The following is an 18,484-nucleotide window of genomic DNA, read 5'->3' as shown; positions in this document are numbered from 1 at the left end:
TCGCGGAAGTGGACATTCGTACATACCTTTTGAACATTTTATCTCGAAAAGGTTCGTACCCGAACGATTCCGAATGCTATATAGCGTACGCTCGCTCCCGGGTGATACACACGGCGTACGTATAACCATGACAACGGTGAGTAAACAGTCGCTAAAATGGTGTTTTGGGCAATACTCAAGGGTATCATCTTGCGGAAATATTAGCACATGGTAACCATATCAACAGAAACCCAAAAGCGTATATACTGCAGGTCAAATAACCGTGTTATATGCTGATTTTTGTTTGTGAAGAGGTCGGTGTCGGTGACCTGAATATTTTGAAAGTCCCTCCGATCCCTATATAGTAGCGGTTGTCTGATTGGTTAAATCTATTTAAGCGTCTCGCGTTTGATTGGACGGTCATTGGTCGCTCAAAGCTCATCTGACGCGACCTCCTACCAGGTTTTGTTAGACTCAGTGGTGGGGTGTAACGAAGTACACTGAGACTAAGTTTACTTAGACTGATGATTTTATATAATAAATCACACTAGATTAATATTTTTTAAAAATTAAAATATGTCACCAGGGGGTATCAATCTTTTCTCCAGTCAAAACAGCAGGCGTCAATTAAATTTGATGAGGAGAGATAACTCTTGTCCAGCTTTGCCTCGAGATAAACGCTTGTGTGGTCAAAATATCATGAAGTATGATTGGAAGCACGATATAAGGAAATAACTGCGTAACAAAAATACACATACGGCATTCTCACAAACCCCGGTATCCAACCTCTTTAACCCCTAATGACAGTTACAGTCACATGGCCTCAACTTCATGAGAGCTATAGGCATTGGTCCGTTTTATGAGTTATGTCGTTATATTACCCCGATCTGTAGTGAATATGGTACTGTAAGCACAATTACAATTAAATTATATAATTTGTAATCAACAGTAATACTGTCATATCATATTGGTCTGTAGTCAAAAGTAATATATATATAGTTCTATCACGCTGGTCTGTCTCAGCAGGACTGTAGTTTGTATTTCGAGGTTCTATTGTCAGCAATATTGCAGTTTTAGCTTTCAACCTTCGCATACCCCGCTACGTTTGCAGTTTTGGTGGCGACGCTACCACTGGTCACGTGATGCGTGGAATTCCCCTCCATGACAAAGAATAATCACCCTGGACATCCAGCCAGCCATGAAATTCTATCGTAAGTGTTTCAGCCTGCCCGCGGGAACGCTGCACTGATTACAGGTAAATCAAACTGACCGGACCATGAACTATCGTCTCCCCCAAATTGGAAGGCGTGTGTTTGCACTGACGCAGCGTCACCTGTTGATCCACTCAAGCCAGGTTGGACTGTGCTTGTTTTTCACAAACAGGTTGAGCAGTACTTGTATTCGTAAACATAAATTTGCCACGCGGAGAAGGGAGGTAATATAATATCAAGTTTAAAGTAGTGGTAGACACTCGATAGATCTGCCACTACACGGAAGATACAGTGTTCAAGGTAAGGCACCCTCTCATTATGACTGTTCTATACGTCTTAAAATGCTCTGGATATTTTCGTTCTTCAAAGACAACGTTTATCATGGACATTCAGAACTGCCCATCTGCTGGGTGGAACACTCGGATGTGCTTGCCGACTGTTAGATGACTCGGACAAACAGACGGATAAGGGGTATATTACGGCGTATTGTGTATCAGTTCTGAACGAACCCATCAGCTAAACTCGTCTCATGCAGATTCAAATACATATGGATGGGTTTGTGTGTACGAGAATACTACCCAAAGAAACTGTGATAGGCCAGTAGAAAAGACAATCAGTTCTAAACCTCATCCGAGTAGTGTCCCTTGTTTAGGTCATCCTGACTTCATTGTTATCGTTCGAATCTTATATTGTGACGTATGGTCGAAATGACATCACACTAGAGACGACTTCGAAGATTGTTCATGTAACTCGACTACAGTGTTTACTCAGCGGAAGTGGCCATAGCATGTTATAAAGGACCTCAAAGGAATTTGAAACATTAGGCCAAGAAATGATTACACTCTCATGTGAGTGGAAAAAAATAATTCTCTCGAAAGGTAATTATGACACATGTGGTCGTATAGTAACATCTAAATACACGTTTAAACCTTTTCACAAACTTGCATATACATATTTTCTGATGTTTGTTTGTAGTATTATTGTAGTTTTCTGTGTATTATTGGATCATTTACTGAACAGTAAGATGACGAGTTGTGATTATAGGTCAAAGGTCATATGTTCCCCAAGGAGTTGAGAAAGCACAATATTTAAAGGCTCACTGATTCTTTGATTGGCGTGATAGTGTCTATCAGTTTGACTATACCTTTGTGTAGCGCTAGAAGCCAGATAATCGTACTGTGTTCATATTGAACATCACATGCCTTAAAGCGTGATAGATAATAAATAAATATTGCATAGTATCGGTACTATGCTGGAATCAGTAAATCACTGTGACTGAATCAGTCATGCGAAAAACCGCTTTTGATATGAAAGAGACATATCCTTCCGAATAACTATGAGTTCTAGCGAAGGGCGATCCGGGAATGTCCCCATGTTGTCTGTCTCAGTTCTGGAAACGCATTATATAGAGAGATATCGACTTCCCCTTCTGATCAATCCTTTGTGCAATGTGAAAGTCATAAGTGAATCAACACAAGGTTTAACCAGCCTCGCACCTCCCATCCCGCTCCTTTTAAATTTAAATGGAATAATTGTGTTTCTGTCAAAATGATCTGTTGTTACAGACTATACGTTAGTGTTGCTCCCTTTACGCTATTGTGTGGTGAGCAGGTCAGTTGCACCGTGTCACCGTGCACCTTAAAACTTATCCCAATTTATCAACGTTATCTTAAAAAGTCCACCAAGACTTTTTATTTAATTTATTTTAATAATGTATGTATGTATGTATGTATGTATGTATGTATGTATGTATGTATGTATGTATGTATGTATGTATGTATGTATGTATGTATGTATGTATGTACAGTAATAGTTCTTATATACTCTGTATCAATAATCGTCTAATAGGGCTGTACACAAATAGCAACGTATATAGCCATCTTGTCTCTTTTAATCATATGTACATGTATGCTCATGTACCACCGTTGATGGCTTTAATGAGTGAACAGATGATGATGATGATTGAAACCCGCATGTGACCAAACTATTACAAATGCTATCAATAATTAATGTACTTTTAACACATTTTCAGACACTTTGCAAGCTCAAGGACCAAGCACAAGTACTGAATGACTGTTCCCAGACACGTTCGGATATACAAATCAATCTAGAGAGTAAGTTTAGTTTTACGCCGCACTCAGCAATATTGTAGGTATATGGCAAAGGTTTGTAGATAATCGAGTCTGGACCAGGCGATCCAGTGGTTATCATCTTGGGCATAAATCTGCAAATCTGCACAATTGGGATACGCCAGAGTCTTCGCGGGTTAGGGGTTATTAAGACGATACCCGTTGGTGTGAGTACTAATTGTTAGGACTTGCTCATGTTAATCCATACTTTTCATGGGGTTTGTGATATGTCTGTTTACGGGTGGTTTGACTATTTGAAAGCTATAAGTATTTGCTCCCTACTGTTTACAGTTGCAATTATATCAATATATGTCAGTAGAATCACACAGCGTGACCAAAAATAACCCATTTACGTTTATTTTAGGACAAGAATCCCATCTGAAGCCAAGCTGAACGATCACTCCTGGAGGCTGCTGACAAGTGTATACAGGACGAGTATTGACACTGATAAGAGTACGGGACAAGTGATTGTTTTACGTCGTGACGTCGCTGGCAAACGACGCAATCAACCCGTTTTGTGGTGAGAGACGATCACTCAGCCGTTCAGCGCTCCATGAGAGAGTGGTGCTAGTGATCAACGTGACATGGGTCATTCATAAACAGAGAACTCGGTGTCACCAGGTGTATACGTAGTCTGCTATTGAAATTGTTCAATTTCCAGGTTCCGTGAACTCGTCTGACAACCGTATGAATAAGCAGACGACAGTTGAATCAGCAAGTGTGTCTAGGTCTGGTTTAGTTCATACACACTTCCGTGAAATATACACGATGCAAGCTTCGTAATCATTACGGGCTGAGAACGAGATTATTTCAGTTTCTGAAGCAGAAGGAGATTCGTTAGCACTGACAAAGTTCAGTGGAGGATTTGCTTGTATTCCGGACAGTGTGTTGGTTTGGAGCAGACGGCCACATAACCTCCCAATGGAAGCGGCTGGTGGATCACCCCACGTGCTACAGGTAGCGGCAGACGACTCGCGTATTTCCTATTCAGAACAGCTGAGCGGTTTCGTGGAACAGTACGCGTTAAACAGTAAGGTTAGTATGGAGGCCAATGTGGACGAAACAAGCAAATGTGCGCGCATTTCGCCAAAACTTGTCTGCACATCGTGTAACCAAAGGTTCGTGAATCCACGGATTCTCCCGTGTCTTCATACGTTTTGTTCCGAGTGTATCTCCGGATTCCGAACATACCCCATTAACTGCCCTGACTTGAATGATTCGGGTGAAAGGGAGGAGCTATCGAGTGCGAAGGTGTTGTCGTCTGCTGCGAGTTTAGATCAGCCGTCTTTCGAGTCAGCAGACGGTAGAACAGACGATACGTATTATCACAAGAAACGGATGATTTTGTGCCCCGATTGTCTAAGAGAAGTTGAAATTGCAACGGACGTCAGTGAATTGCCCCGGAATCATGTGGTTGAAAGAAAGCTGGCTGAGGAGTGCTTGCAGAACATAAACAACAACATACCACAGTTCTGTGATTCCTGTGTCGATCTCACAGAAGGGTCGGTGGTACGTGTGCGGTGTGTGGAGTGCTCCGAAAGTCTCTGCTCTTACTGCGAACAGGCCCACCGACGACAACGACGAACGAAGAGTCATCGCCTCGTCAGCGTGAACGAATCCGCTAATGCGGATGGGAAGAGAAAAAGCATCCATCGTCAAATATTTTGTCCCAAACATCCATCTGAAGAACTGAAACTGTTTTGTTCAAGTTGTGACGAGGTCGTATGCCGTGACTGTGTAGTTCTCGACCACAGGGATCACCAGTGTCAGTTTGTGTCACCAGAACTTTTTCGTACGGAGATGGACTCGCTGCAGCTTCTCATAAAAAACGTCGTTCCCAAAGTCAATGCAGTCGAAGCGCGTCTAAAAACTGTCTCTACTCTAAAAGACAAGATTCGAACGCGAGCAAAACAGGTGGAATCTGAGATTAATAACTTCATGGACAGTTACATCCAAGCTATCGAGAAACACAGACATGCGTTGATTGGTCAGATAGACTCACTAGTCAGAGACAAGGAACGGAGTCTGAACGTGACTGAACTGCATCTGAAGGATTCGAAGGGAGAGGTTGGAGAAACCTGTAAACTCGTGTCTGAACTGATCGACACGGGTTCAGATCTGGAGATACTGACAGTGAAGAAGCTGATTACAGGGCGTCTCAACCGCCTGAACTTACTCCCGGCTGATCCGAAAACCAAGATCAACGATTTTCTAAGGTTCAGTCCCGAGGAGAAAGCAGACGTTATCAACAACTTCCAGATGTACGGCAAGGTGGTGTCTCGACAAGTGACCGCTGCCCAGTCCACCGTCGACGGTGATGGTAAGTTGTGTTTAGATAATGATTTTCTTGTTCAACCCACAGTGGATGTATGGCACAATGAATAATTGGCTGTGCAGTTCAACGACTCATTGGTTCTCTCGCCAACATATATCTAATTGCCTAATTTAATGAATCTTTGGCTGTACTATACAAGGAGTCACTGATTGTCTAGATTGTCTAGGAATCATTGGCCATGTAATTAAGCTATTTACAGTCAGTCCGTTTATGTTCAACGAATTAATATAGTTCACAGAAAAATTGGCCGTAATCACTGCCCGTATAATCCAATGAATCATCGGCTGTACACGTCCACGGATAATGGTTGTCTTGTTCACCCAATCATAGGTTCTACAGGTTGCAAAGTTCAACGGATCGTAAATTGTAGAATTCAATGATTAGTTGAAGTTATATCTTATCGTACCATTTTTTCATGTAATGCATTGAATCGCTGGTCGTATGGATCAAACTGGTCGTACAGTTCAAATACGTTTGACCTGTACAGTTCACCGGATAATTGGTTGCATAACAAAGTTGATGACTGGCTGTATACTTGAAGGAATGGTTGGTTGTACAGTCTAAGGCATGACTGGTTGTACAGTTCGACAAATCATCTCCTAATACATTGAACGAACAATGAATTTAATAGGTTGTGCAATTGAGCTGGGCAAGTAATCTTTTCGTTTTGTGTTTTCTTAAATAATACGTGGATCCATGTTTTTAAGTCAGTGCTATTGAACAATGCTGCGTGCTTGTATATCGCGTACGTCGCTGATATTATCCACTGGTGTATTTTGAGAAGCCCTCACCTTTCTATATTTTCTTTCTCGTATATTTCGTCAGTTGCCACATAAGATAAACACAAGAAGACTTTACACAAGAACCTAATGTCAACACTCCTCGCTTACGCATACTGGCGTTTTCACCACAGTCACGCAACATCTCACTACGACGTCTTGTGTAAAGGAACGTATGGTATGACAAGGGGTCGATGTAGTCTCCCTGGGTAGTAAGCAGGTCAGAGTGACGCTTGGGGGATGGAGGATGGATAGGGAGAGGGGTCATCGCTGTCCATACCTGGTGTCATACTGAATTATGTATTGCACTTCCCCTGGGGAACGAAATGCGGAAGTTTAGCATGACAAGCGAACGCTTGAACGTTTGTAGAATGAAACAAATTAAATAAATATTGTAAAATACGCTTTGCTCGTTACAAACTCATAGCGAACAAACATGTTTTTCGGTTTTGCAACAGAGAACGAACCGAACCACTTGTGAAACGAGTTAATGTACATTCAACTGGAATTCTGACCTCTCACAAGAGTGGTCTATTTTCGTGCACGTGAGTGTTCTTATGCCTATTTCAGATGCACGTAATTGCACCCTCGCTACAACCTCGGCTAAGTTGTTGCATGCCGAGACTCAAATACACGCGCCCGCAGAACAACCGTGGAATAAACTTTCACACAAGAATACCCGGCTTAATTAGCTATTAAAGAATATCATTGATGCAGAGGGTGAAAATATGATGTATATACATTAATAGGGTGTTTTATCAGTTCGTGATATAGGTGCAGTGTAGCAATATATATTGAATAGACAGGCCAGGAATGGCGGTTTGGTCTGTTGACGTATACAGCATTCTTCATTCTGTATTAGAGGAAATAACGTTCAAAGTCTTCACTGCTGTCACTTTCCGCTATGGCTCATTAGCCTGCCTGTGACGAGAAATCGAACTACTGTGTATAAAGCGGTCAAACAGTGAGTGAATGAGTGAGTTTAGTTTTACGCCACTTTTAGCAGTGTTCCAGCAATATCAGCATGGGGACACAAGAAATGGGCTTCACACACTGTATCCATATGGGGAATCGAACCCGGGTCTTTGGTATGTGGAACGAACGCCTTAACCACTGAGCTGACTCAACAATATTTACGGTTCAGAACACGAGCTTAAACTTTAAGAACAAGCACTTGGTGAGTATGTGTCTACTCTCTCATACAAGCCATTAACCAAATATACATGTATCCTGTGAAGCCTGTGAAAGGGTGGGATATGTGGCAACTCTAGAATTCCTATCACCCCCACTTTCAGCAGTAATTTGTGATAATAATACATGCACATGTTGTAAAATGTTATTGCTCTGAAAATTAAGAAAATATCTGGGTCCTTTTCATTGTATTTTATAATTTTTCAAGAACATTTTTGGTTGTAAAATAGATTCCTCCCATACACTAGATGTGAGCCTAATATATATTTATAGTGGACGTTAAACGCCACACTCAGTAATATTCAAAGTGGCAGGGGTCTGTGAATACTCCATCTGGACTACACAACTCAGTGATCAACTACAAGAACATCAATCTTCGGAATTAGGATACGACAAGATAATAAGACATGTGTTAACCAAGTTAGCGAGCCACAATACTCTTGAACAGAGACTGGTGACTCATGAGGAGTTGGTATGTTAATTACCTGCGGGGATTTCATAGTAAGATGCTGAGCATAGACAGGAACACTGTTAATGACTTTATGTTGACTCGGGGACTGGGTTAATTGCGCGTCATTGAATACTGATTCTTTTTGTTGTTGTTTTGGGTATAAAGATTGTCAAACCCAAAACATGACAGCTGATGACTTTATACCCTTGAACCATAATTGTTTGTTTGTTTGTTTGTTTGTTAAACGCTGTCCTCAACAGCTGGAGTATGCCAGGTTAAGGAGAAAGAGTCCGCGCGGCCCTCTTTACTATCAGGCTGAAGGCGAGTGAGTGAGTGATTTAGGCATTGCGAGCTCCGCAAGTAGCGGTTCCAAACAACGCTTAAAATTTGGGTTTCACAAAGACTATTTAAATAAGGGGCCGAACTTATGCTTTCTGTGCTAAAAATAATCACAGCAAAAACTCAAATACTGGAATTCTCCCGTGGTCTCACCACCTCACACACACGCACACACACTCGCAAACCACATGGATAAGCCATGATTGTTCTAAAACTTGGAATCGCACAACACGGAAACAGAGCGTACCAGCATGCATATAATGAGCTTTCTTGTGACTCACAGCGCGCGTATCAGCCATGCAACAGGCATGCCCGTAAATTGGCTCTTTCGTTTGTAAGTTGCGGTTTTAAATTATTTGTTCATGGGAAGTTGCGAAGGTATGTAAATTTGAAAGCAATCATCCTTAATAAAATGAATGTATGATCGTGGTGTGTAAAGTACTACTTTATGATTGCCTGCATTCCACGCCTGCGTTTTGTTATCGAGTGTTTGCGTAATGACGCCCACTTGGAACATACATGCGTTAACACGTTTTTCTTTGACCTCAGTGGCATATATGCCCGTACGTTTCTGTAGACCAGTAGTGTCTGTTAGTGTGAGATAAATAAGATCATGTTTTACATCAACAACATCTACAATTAGTATCCTGCTCCATCCTCGGGGTTCAGGGGAACAGGGGCGATAAATCGCACACGCAGGTGTCCTTTCTGACTTACATATCTCGGAGTGTGAAAAAGTGGCTATTGTCAGGTTTAGATTTCAATATTTACATGTGGTCGATATAGAACTTGAATATTACTGAGTGTCTCTTATATAAAACACAAAAGAAGTCTTACGGCAAGGAGTAGGAACTTTGATCACATTCTGCACGGAATTATAGTGGGTGAATGGACCCATTAGTCTGATTTCTCACCTGTGGCAGGTATGATTTCCGGTTTATCCATTGAGATACTTCCGCAAATAATCAATTTAGCTACATGGTAGTGTCTGTTTATATGTGAAAAACATCCGGGCAATTTACCAAATGCGTTAAAAAGCCGTCCCAGCGGTTTGGAATCTGGAACATAACTTACGCTGCAAACTGTATGCCAGGTGGTGTAGTGAAACTCACATTACCAAATGTTTATGTGGCTAAATTTAGCCCTCTTAGTGAGTACATATGATGGCCTTGTCCATCTGGTCGGGACGGGTCGCCCGTCTACAGAAGCGGTAAGAGAGATGTTAGTTCTGCGATAGGTCAGGGTCAGACAGAGTTGTGGCATGTTATATCTTGTTAACATCGTGAGATGAAGATCTGAGATAGTGATGCGTTGTTGTTGTAGTCGTCGTGAAGCTGGGCCGTGGAAGTAACCGCAGTCATCAAAACAAAAGGTTCATGTGTTTAGTTTGGGGATAGTGTGAACGAGCGTGCGTTTACATTTACGTGTTCAGGTATCGTTTATTGTCTTCTATCATCAGATTCTTGCTAACCATGTCACTGTCTCGGTCAGCAGCATAAGCCTATGTTAATGATGGTAGATGTGAGTTGCTGGGACCTTTAGTTTCTCGCCGCGTTGGACAGTACGTCGTTCAAACCATGACGTGACATCTTGGCGTGTGAGGAAAAGGTCTTAGACATATGGCAACTTTGGTGAAGTCCGTTGACAAACCTAGAAACGAAATCGGGGCGTAGATGGTATTCATTGGTTTCCGAACTCCTAATGTGATGACGACGATGATGATGAAATCACATTCATTATGTTTTTGTTAGATATCACAAGGGTTGATGATGATGATGATGATAATGATGATGATGATAGTGGTGATTTCCCGAGGATATTAATCATCTCAAGGCATGCTTATATTGCGAAAGAAACATTACAAAACAGTTGTAACAGACAATGCGAGATAACATATTCTGTTAGCCATTGTTTCACATAGCTCTAACGTCTTCTTGGTGGTTTAAGTTTACAACAGAAAGAGCATAGTGAGATCAACAACCCTGATCATCAGTCAGGAAGAGGGAATTCTCTACTTCTGAATACAAACCATGATCTTGAATAACTAATATCCTACCTTCAAACAGGGGACTTATTTTGATGTATTATAACTGTTGTGGGTCTAGTGGTTAAAGTGCTCGCTCGTCACGCCGAAGACCCGAGTTCGATTCTCCATCTGGGGACTATTAGACGTATTAAATCGCGAGTTCGGGGAATTGGCTCGCTTGGCAAATGGTATGACTAGACCAACCCACACGCACAACACAACATCTAAGTAAAACAAACAAGGAGTTTAATGCACAGCAGTCATAGGATGATTTTACATGATAATTCAATAGTAATATGTTACAGCTATAGTTATTAATCAGCTTTCGAAGAACATAAACACTACACACAGATTCGTTTTATACACTATTATTAATCACGACACACATCCAAAAGTATACAACGTAATGTCATTGTTACATAATCAACACATCAAGCCAGAGGGCGTTTATACAGTCCACATAGTACAGTTACAAAACAGCATAGTATCCACAACGTAATACAATAGAAAAACATTACTAGACAACCACCCCCTGATTTGTGACTGTCATCCGTATTACATAGCTATTTTAGCTATCGCAGATAATCGCGTTTACAGATAAAACTTACGATAATGCTGTTACTGTGAACTTGAGATTATGTCATTTAGATGGACCAAGGCATCGATGGCCAGTCGTGAGTATGCCACGAAGGTATACGTGGCACGCACGTGATTTGACCAGCGTGAACTACAAATGGCCGTAAAGAGATACATGCATTGCACCTTGGTTCTGTTAGCATTAGAGATACTGGTCACGGATTAAGTCCGATGCTCGTTATCACTGTAACCCTTAACAGGTTTAACATTGAGGAACGTGGTCAGTTGGTCTGTAAATTTCCAGTTTGCAGTAACACATACCATTATAAAATATTGGTAAAACTTTGTCCAATTTTTCCGTGTTAATAGACGGATGTCTAGTATCTGAATGTATATAATTTTGATCATTCTCTTCCTCCAGAAGTTTCTTGTCATATATTTCTACGAACCTCTGTTCTAATACGGCCACATTTACCGGTTCTCAAAGCGACAAAAATCGCAACACAAATTATCTCCCTTCTCTCTATCCAATCAGGATACATGTTACATCGACATAGATCCAGTTTGACTATTGCAAGCAAATGTGGTGACACAAGTATCCCTCGTCTGCCAGGGACATATTGATGCGACACACATGAATCTAATAGCCAGTTCTGTTTAGATGAAACATTTGCGAATCCCGCTGGGGAAGAGGTTCTAGTCTTCCTGAAGCATACCAAGGTCTTACGACTGGTCACGTTTGAAACAACGTCGCTGACTGCACGACTAAATCTGATTGCAACCAATCACGGATCCTCAAAACATGCACCATAAAAACGTCTTATCAAAACAGGGGCTCGTAGGAAGATATGACAAATAACCTCTGTGGAAAGAGAATGAATTATGATAGAAACAAAACAGAAAAAGCGTCTTTTAAAAAGGAAAAACGTGAAGGCAGATTCAGAACCTGAAGAAATGTAGAATTACTTCATTTTGAAATTCAGCATGGCAAAAAGGGCTCGACGGAACGTTGCGGTTCAGGGACTGTGAGACAAACTAGAGTACTATTATACATGTGTGAAGCTCATTTCTGTTGTACCCGTCCATGACATTGCTGGAATATTGCTAAACCCAAAACTTGGTGGTGTTTGTGGTGTTAATTGCTCCGGAATTCTACACGAAGATATACCGGACGTCATGGTGATATCAAGACTCATGAATATCTTCATGAATATTTGACACTGATCTCCCCACGAATACCAGTACCCTTTTGTCTGTCTAGACGCCATATACCCCACCTGATCCGTCTCATTACAGAAAGACACGTGTCTATAAATATGTGATACCCATGTTGTTTGACGCTATGCGTGGAATGTAGGATATAGACACTTGGATTCCCGGGTGATATAAGTCATATCAGGCATGTTGGATATGTGATATAAATGTCAGTGAGTAAACATCTCCTGTAATTGGCAATATCACTTTACACCGTACATTTGTTTATTATAGCTGCGAGTATATCGTCAGGGATTAACCAGTGTGTATCAATTCTGCAAATAACACTTCATCGCCTGATCTTCACAAATTCCGTGTTTGCCAACACCATAGTGGGTTTCACGTGTGGTTAATATCTAAGACATGCCAAAGTGGGGATTTCTCCGACATCAACTGACACACAGTGTTATAACTTTAAAGTGATCAAAGCGACATCAAAGACTCCTCCCTCATTCAGGAGACACAATAAACAGATCACAACCTCACGATGTCGACCACGTGTACTGGCCTAGACTCAGCTTTCCACATTTCGCATTTAGCTGGGATATTGGGGAGTTTAAAGCAACAAACCATGCTCATGCTGTCAACCTTTGGTTGACCTCGACAGAATAAAGACTACCGTGACTGCTGACTGCAGCTTCTTCATCCATTGGTTCATATTGCATATAGGTAACTGTATCTGTTCGTGTCAGTGGTCTGCAATACAGATAAATGGACAAAGTTCCAGACATTTTGCAGGACGTGTTTTAATTGTAAACACACTAACCGACCATATTCTACTATCTAACAGAGTCACAAATGATAAACAGTAGCAGACATATTCCAAGACCAGTATGTCTTAAAGGTCACATGCAACGCAAAACACAACTTTGCAGATTTTGATATTTTTCGGTATGGACTTACAGAAACAAATTATCACATATGTGCAAATTCAGATTATAAATTTGAAAAATACTGTGATGAAACAAAGACCGCGAAACGATTTACTGATTTTTCCAGTGATTAAGTCCGCGCGGCTTGAACAGGGAAGGCGACTCGTGCTAATTAACACAGTAAGTGATGCGTAAAAAGATTATCGCTACGGTCAAAGTTGGGAGAACAAGAGATGTTTCTTGTGATTACCTTCATCTTGGGCCTGCAGTAATATAATACACTGGACGAATACATGCAGATTTGCAAACCACGTTTTCAAGAAAGTAGCATTAGAAATACTAATTTCATTGCTAAAAACTGCTCAGCTTGAAAACTGAAATGTTTTAATACATGTCTGTGGAAACATAGAAAGGTATGTTGATTGCGACAAGCTGCCTCTGTCACAGAGAAAACTCAGTGTCTGTTTTATTGACACCAATATGCCTACCTGCCTGTCTGCTAATGATAATATGCAGTAGACAACTTCAATCACTGACCACATGCAATTTGAATTTAACACCTATCACCTGTCACCATGAACAGAATACATTGATTTATGGCTCGTGCACCTGGTTTCTGTCTCTGTGACATTATGTAATTATAGAGATATGAGTGTTACTTGTACACATGACGTGTTATTATGTCTGTGGATTGCAAACAAACTGCATCCAATTTTCCCAGATGACTGGATCGGACAGAAACCGGTGCAAACTCAAACTGTCAGTTTCAAGTTCTGCTTTGTACTTGGACGAACGACAGTTTCAAGCCATGCAGTAGTTCACATCTCGGTATTTGTTGATTGGATCGAACGGGAATGCAGAGAGCAAATATTGACAAAATATATATCTCTATCTCTGTGTACACTGTTTGTGGATAACAACATCCATATCGAAACGTCGCATAATATACAGTAAAAGAAGTTTTTATCCATAATAATCTTACTTTCTTATTACTCCACATACTTCTGAAATGCCAATCAAACAGATCATCTCTCTATACACACAATGAGCCTTCTGCGTATCGGCAAATGACGCAACCAATGAAAAGTCTTCGTTACTCTTGAGTGCACACTCACCCGCTCTGACTGGGTTCGGTCTCCCGGGTGCTTCGTTTCGAGGGCAGAAAACCTAAGTACAAAATATTGCACTTTTGATTCGTGATTGTTCACTTATAATTTTGTTGATTTGTTTTATCGAGCGGTCGAGACTCGATTACTTAGACGGACGTCGTAAATGTAGATATTTGCTGAATGTGGCGTAAAACATCATGCAAAAGGAGTAAAAAACACATAAGATTTCCCCACTATTCACGATTACTGATGAAATTAGTTCCATCATCGTGTATAGACACAACATGTTACAAGTGTGGTATTATCACGTGTCGCTGTACTCATCCCACTCCTGTCTTTAATTAGGTTCAGCAGTCAGGCCCCACACAGATCCCAGCAGCATCTCAAAGCTCCTCGCAGCGCTGTACAGGTTTACACAACAACTGGTATACATTACAGAAATAACATAACCTCCTCGACTCCGCCGCACAGCTATTCTTGGCTCGGCAACGCACATCACCGTACAATGCAACAAAACATGTTCCGAAAAACACTGCCTGCTTTACAAGGGGAAATGTTTTGTTGATGTTTTTAACTAATGGCGAGATTATTTTAAAGCTGTTGCAAACTGTTGGAAACTGTTTGACACCGCCGTGGCTTTTTACAGAGCCTTAGTCCTTGTTCTTGATGGTAGGGTGAGGTGAAATGTGGTCCATTGCTAAACGCATTGCACTTGTTGAATGACGTTAATACACGTGGTTGGCTTCTTGTACCAGTCCGAGCTTTAGAGTGATAAGAGTCCTTTTCTTCCTACAGGCTACCCTGTATTGCTGTATAAAGCGAACAAGGGGTCGAACTAGTCTACCTCACAGTCCCTGTACCTCATAAGTTCTCATCCACCCAACACTTTCTGCTGAGCTGAAAACCATCAACTGTAATCAAGTATCAAAGGGACACGATTCAAATGCTGAACTGCTGCCCGGTTAACCGCCGAGGCCACACTAGGTCCTGTATTTCAATGTTACTGTGGCATTGCCGACAGCTGCGTTTGAACTGTATTGCCATACTAAATTCGCGGCAAAATTGGACACACAAGATCATCTATCCGGTATTCGATGCTAATTCTGACTACCTTGTTCCAGGTTTGAGTACAGCCAGGATTGGCCATAAGTCCGAGATGATTTTGACCGTGAGGGATACGGAAAACGTGCCGTTCACTGGAAGCGGCGTCAACGTGAGAGCGTGGCTTATATACCAGAATGAAAGTCTCCAGTAAGTTGAGGAGAATGGATGCATTTCAATTATGGATTAACTTTCAATAAATAGTTAACACAGGGTTAACTTACGTATTTTCATTTATTTATTTATTTGATCTTTTAAAATGCTGTTTTTCGTTACTGTTGCCTTTTTCAATGCGAACTAACGCCAGAGCCGAAATGTCTGAATTTACCTGAGAGCAAGTTAGAGGGATATGGCCGAGTCTTTGAATGGCTTTGGACATAATCGTTGGAGGATACTTGTTTTAAAACAACCATCATCAAACTAAAACAAAAAATATTGTATTGAATATACACTCGAGGACTATTTGATCACCCCACCAGTTTTAGGGAAGAGATGTGATCGAAAAATCCCACCAACCTCATCCCACTCAAGAATATTAAAGGTAGCATGCAACGTAAAACACAACTTTGCAGATTCTGATACATTTCGGTATGCACTTGCCGAAACAAATAAAAATGCCAATTCAACCTATAAAGTTGAAAAAGCCTGCGAAATTGAAGTTGAAACGATTAACTAATTCCAACACGCACACATGCACGCACACTTAGCGCTGTTTCCTAATTCATACAGCCTGGCGACGCTTAAGTCACTTATAAGTGTGTAAACACTGCAAATGTATTCTTCGCTTCCACAGAAGCATTCCTGTGAACATCTCCTGCAAGAAGGACGGAACTCACCTTCTGACCTTCACCCCTGTACAGAAGGGCACGCACTTCCTGCACGTGGCAGTCAATGGGCAGCCAGTCAAGGTAGGGCAAATTTGGATTTAACTCACGATCTTACTGCCTATATATGTGTGGTCCGGCTACAGAATGTATTCCGCCCAAAACAGCTGTGGCCATATGAAACAAGGTTGTGCCTTAACTTCTGTTGAATAGTATATTTTTATAGGTTTAGTACTTGTATGGTATATAAGCCATTCATACCGATGCTTTGTATTTAATGCTGAAAGTGTTTGCAGATTGTATAGGTGTACGAAATGAACTGGTGTATTCCTTCATCAAACGTCCGGGAAAACATTAAATAAAACAAACAAACAAAAAAACACACCTGAAACTGAATATCAATATCTATAATGCATGACTATAAGCTTGTTTATAACTGACCTCCTACAGGGCAGCCCCTTCAAGTTCAGCGTGAAAGCAAGATGGCGGGAACACAAGGGTACATGGCAGTGCTGCACCTTCTGTCAGACCGGAGGGAAGAGGGACGTTGCTTGTGGATTTAAGGGAGCAATGCCAGGTGAGCTAAACTTCCAACCAATCGTTATATCTTTATGCCAGACAGCAGTAAGTTTCGCAGCTTACATTGTAAGAAGAAAACAGCGTTTTCCTGTGTAGGATCTATATATGGAGCAAGTTGTGACAACGGTCACAGATGGAGATAGTGGAGCCATTCGTTTTTCTACCGCTATATACTGAAAAAGCAAAAGCAACCCAACTTTCGAAAAAATGAAATTTCATAAATGTAAGTGTACATGTTTATGTCTTCTATTTAAAAACTTGACCAAAAGGCAGTTTCGATTCTTTTGTGGTTCATTATATATCACGTAATCGTAGAGTCTTCATATAGAACAGCAGTAAGTTCACTTGCTCATATTGTGAGAAGCAATAGTGTAATCCTGTGTAAAAGATTGAGGAGTCGCTGTTATAATACCAGCTATATATGTTGTGGATGTTCCAGGTGGGTTTGCTGGCTGTGGACATGGACATGGCAACCACCCTGGAGGTCCTCACTGGTCCTGCTGTGGGAAGATGGCGAAAAGCTCAGAATGCTCTGTTACTAGCAGACCGTCTCCGCTCAGGCAGGTCACGTTATGAAACAGGCACCGGTTATCACCTGGATGCACTCGTCTTGTCACACTCGCCAGTTCAACAGCACAGGAACATGGCCACGCCCTGAAGATGGCGGCAGATGACCACACTCAGCCCAGGCGTTAAGGGCAGATGACCACACTAACTAGGCCACGCCAAGGTGCTAAGGACAGATGACCGCACTATGCTACGCCCAGATGCTGAGGGTAGATGACCACACTAACTTGGTCACGCCCAGATGCTGAGGGTAGATGACCACATTAGCTCGGTCACGCCTAGGTGCTAAGAACAGATAAAACATTAACTTGGCCACACCCTGTAGTGGGTGGCAGATGACCACACAAAATAGACCATGTCCAGGCGTTAAGAGCTCACGGTCAAATGAACTTGGCCACTCCTACGTGTTAAGGGCAGATGACCACATGAACTTGACCACACCTCAACGTTATGGGGTATGAGGTACTAACCTGGCCACGCCCAAGCGCTAAGGGTAGAAGACCATATGATCGGCAAATGACTAACAACTCCTCGTTAAGAAAGACAACCATGGATTATCACCACGCGTTATCAAGGGTTGCCCTGCAGTCCTTGTTCAGATAGCCACAAGAGGAAGCCAGTATCAGCTGACCAGACATCCAACTTGTTCGCAGCGATGCAGCGTTACCAGACACATGACTGGTTGTCACACTTCTTTGCGGAAACTTCTCAAGCTGTGAACTGGACGACAGACACTAAGCTAGCTCAAACTAACGCCAAGATAGATCAAATACGGCCAACGGACACCAAGCCAGTTAAGGTTTTCAGATACCAAGTTAGACCACGTTGCTTGTGGACAGAGACCAAGCAAAGTACGAAGACAACTGACAGACAACACACAGACTCATCTGTGTCAGACGTGTGGGAAACCACATGCTACATAGAGTCATGGCCACAAGTAGGAGATGACGTCCACGCTGGCACTCTCATCACAAACAGGTTATTGTTGACCAAGCACACAATCAACTGATTGAAAAATATTTGTACAAATAGAATTTCAAAATATATTTGATTTTTGATAGAGGCGTTGAAAAATAAATGTGTCAATGAATATATCGTGTTGTTTCAGTGTACGTGAAGCAATAAAACAACGGTATCACGCACACAGGTAGGCCCCCAAATG

General features: G+C 41.6%; 1 protein-coding gene across 1 annotated transcript; it reads left to right on the top strand.

Moving 5' to 3' along the window:
- The first annotated feature begins 1,384 nt into the window (after window positions 1–1,384).
- Window positions 1,385–18,412, top strand: LOC137273266 (E3 ubiquitin-protein ligase TRIM45-like). Its single transcript, XM_067805809.1, has 7 exons — window positions 1,385–1,490; window positions 3,223–3,304; window positions 3,684–5,639; window positions 15,373–15,502; window positions 16,146–16,260; window positions 16,627–16,753; window positions 17,195–18,412. The coding sequence occupies exons 3-7, from the start codon at window positions 4,241–4,243 to the stop codon at window positions 17,329–17,331; spliced, it is 1,908 nt and encodes a 635-aa protein (XP_067661910.1). The 5' UTR covers window positions 1,385–1,490; window positions 3,223–3,304; window positions 3,684–4,240; the 3' UTR covers window positions 17,332–18,412.
- Window positions 18,413–18,484: the final 72 nt, after the last annotated feature.

The sequence above is a fragment of the Haliotis asinina genome, chromosome 2, assembly GCF_037392515.1.
Source record: "Haliotis asinina isolate JCU_RB_2024 chromosome 2, JCU_Hal_asi_v2, whole genome shotgun sequence".
NCBI classification, from domain to species: domain Eukaryota; kingdom Metazoa; phylum Mollusca; class Gastropoda; order Lepetellida; family Haliotidae; genus Haliotis; species Haliotis asinina.
Note: the sequence above shows the minus strand (reverse complement) of the source record. Positions and strands in the feature narration are given on the sequence as shown.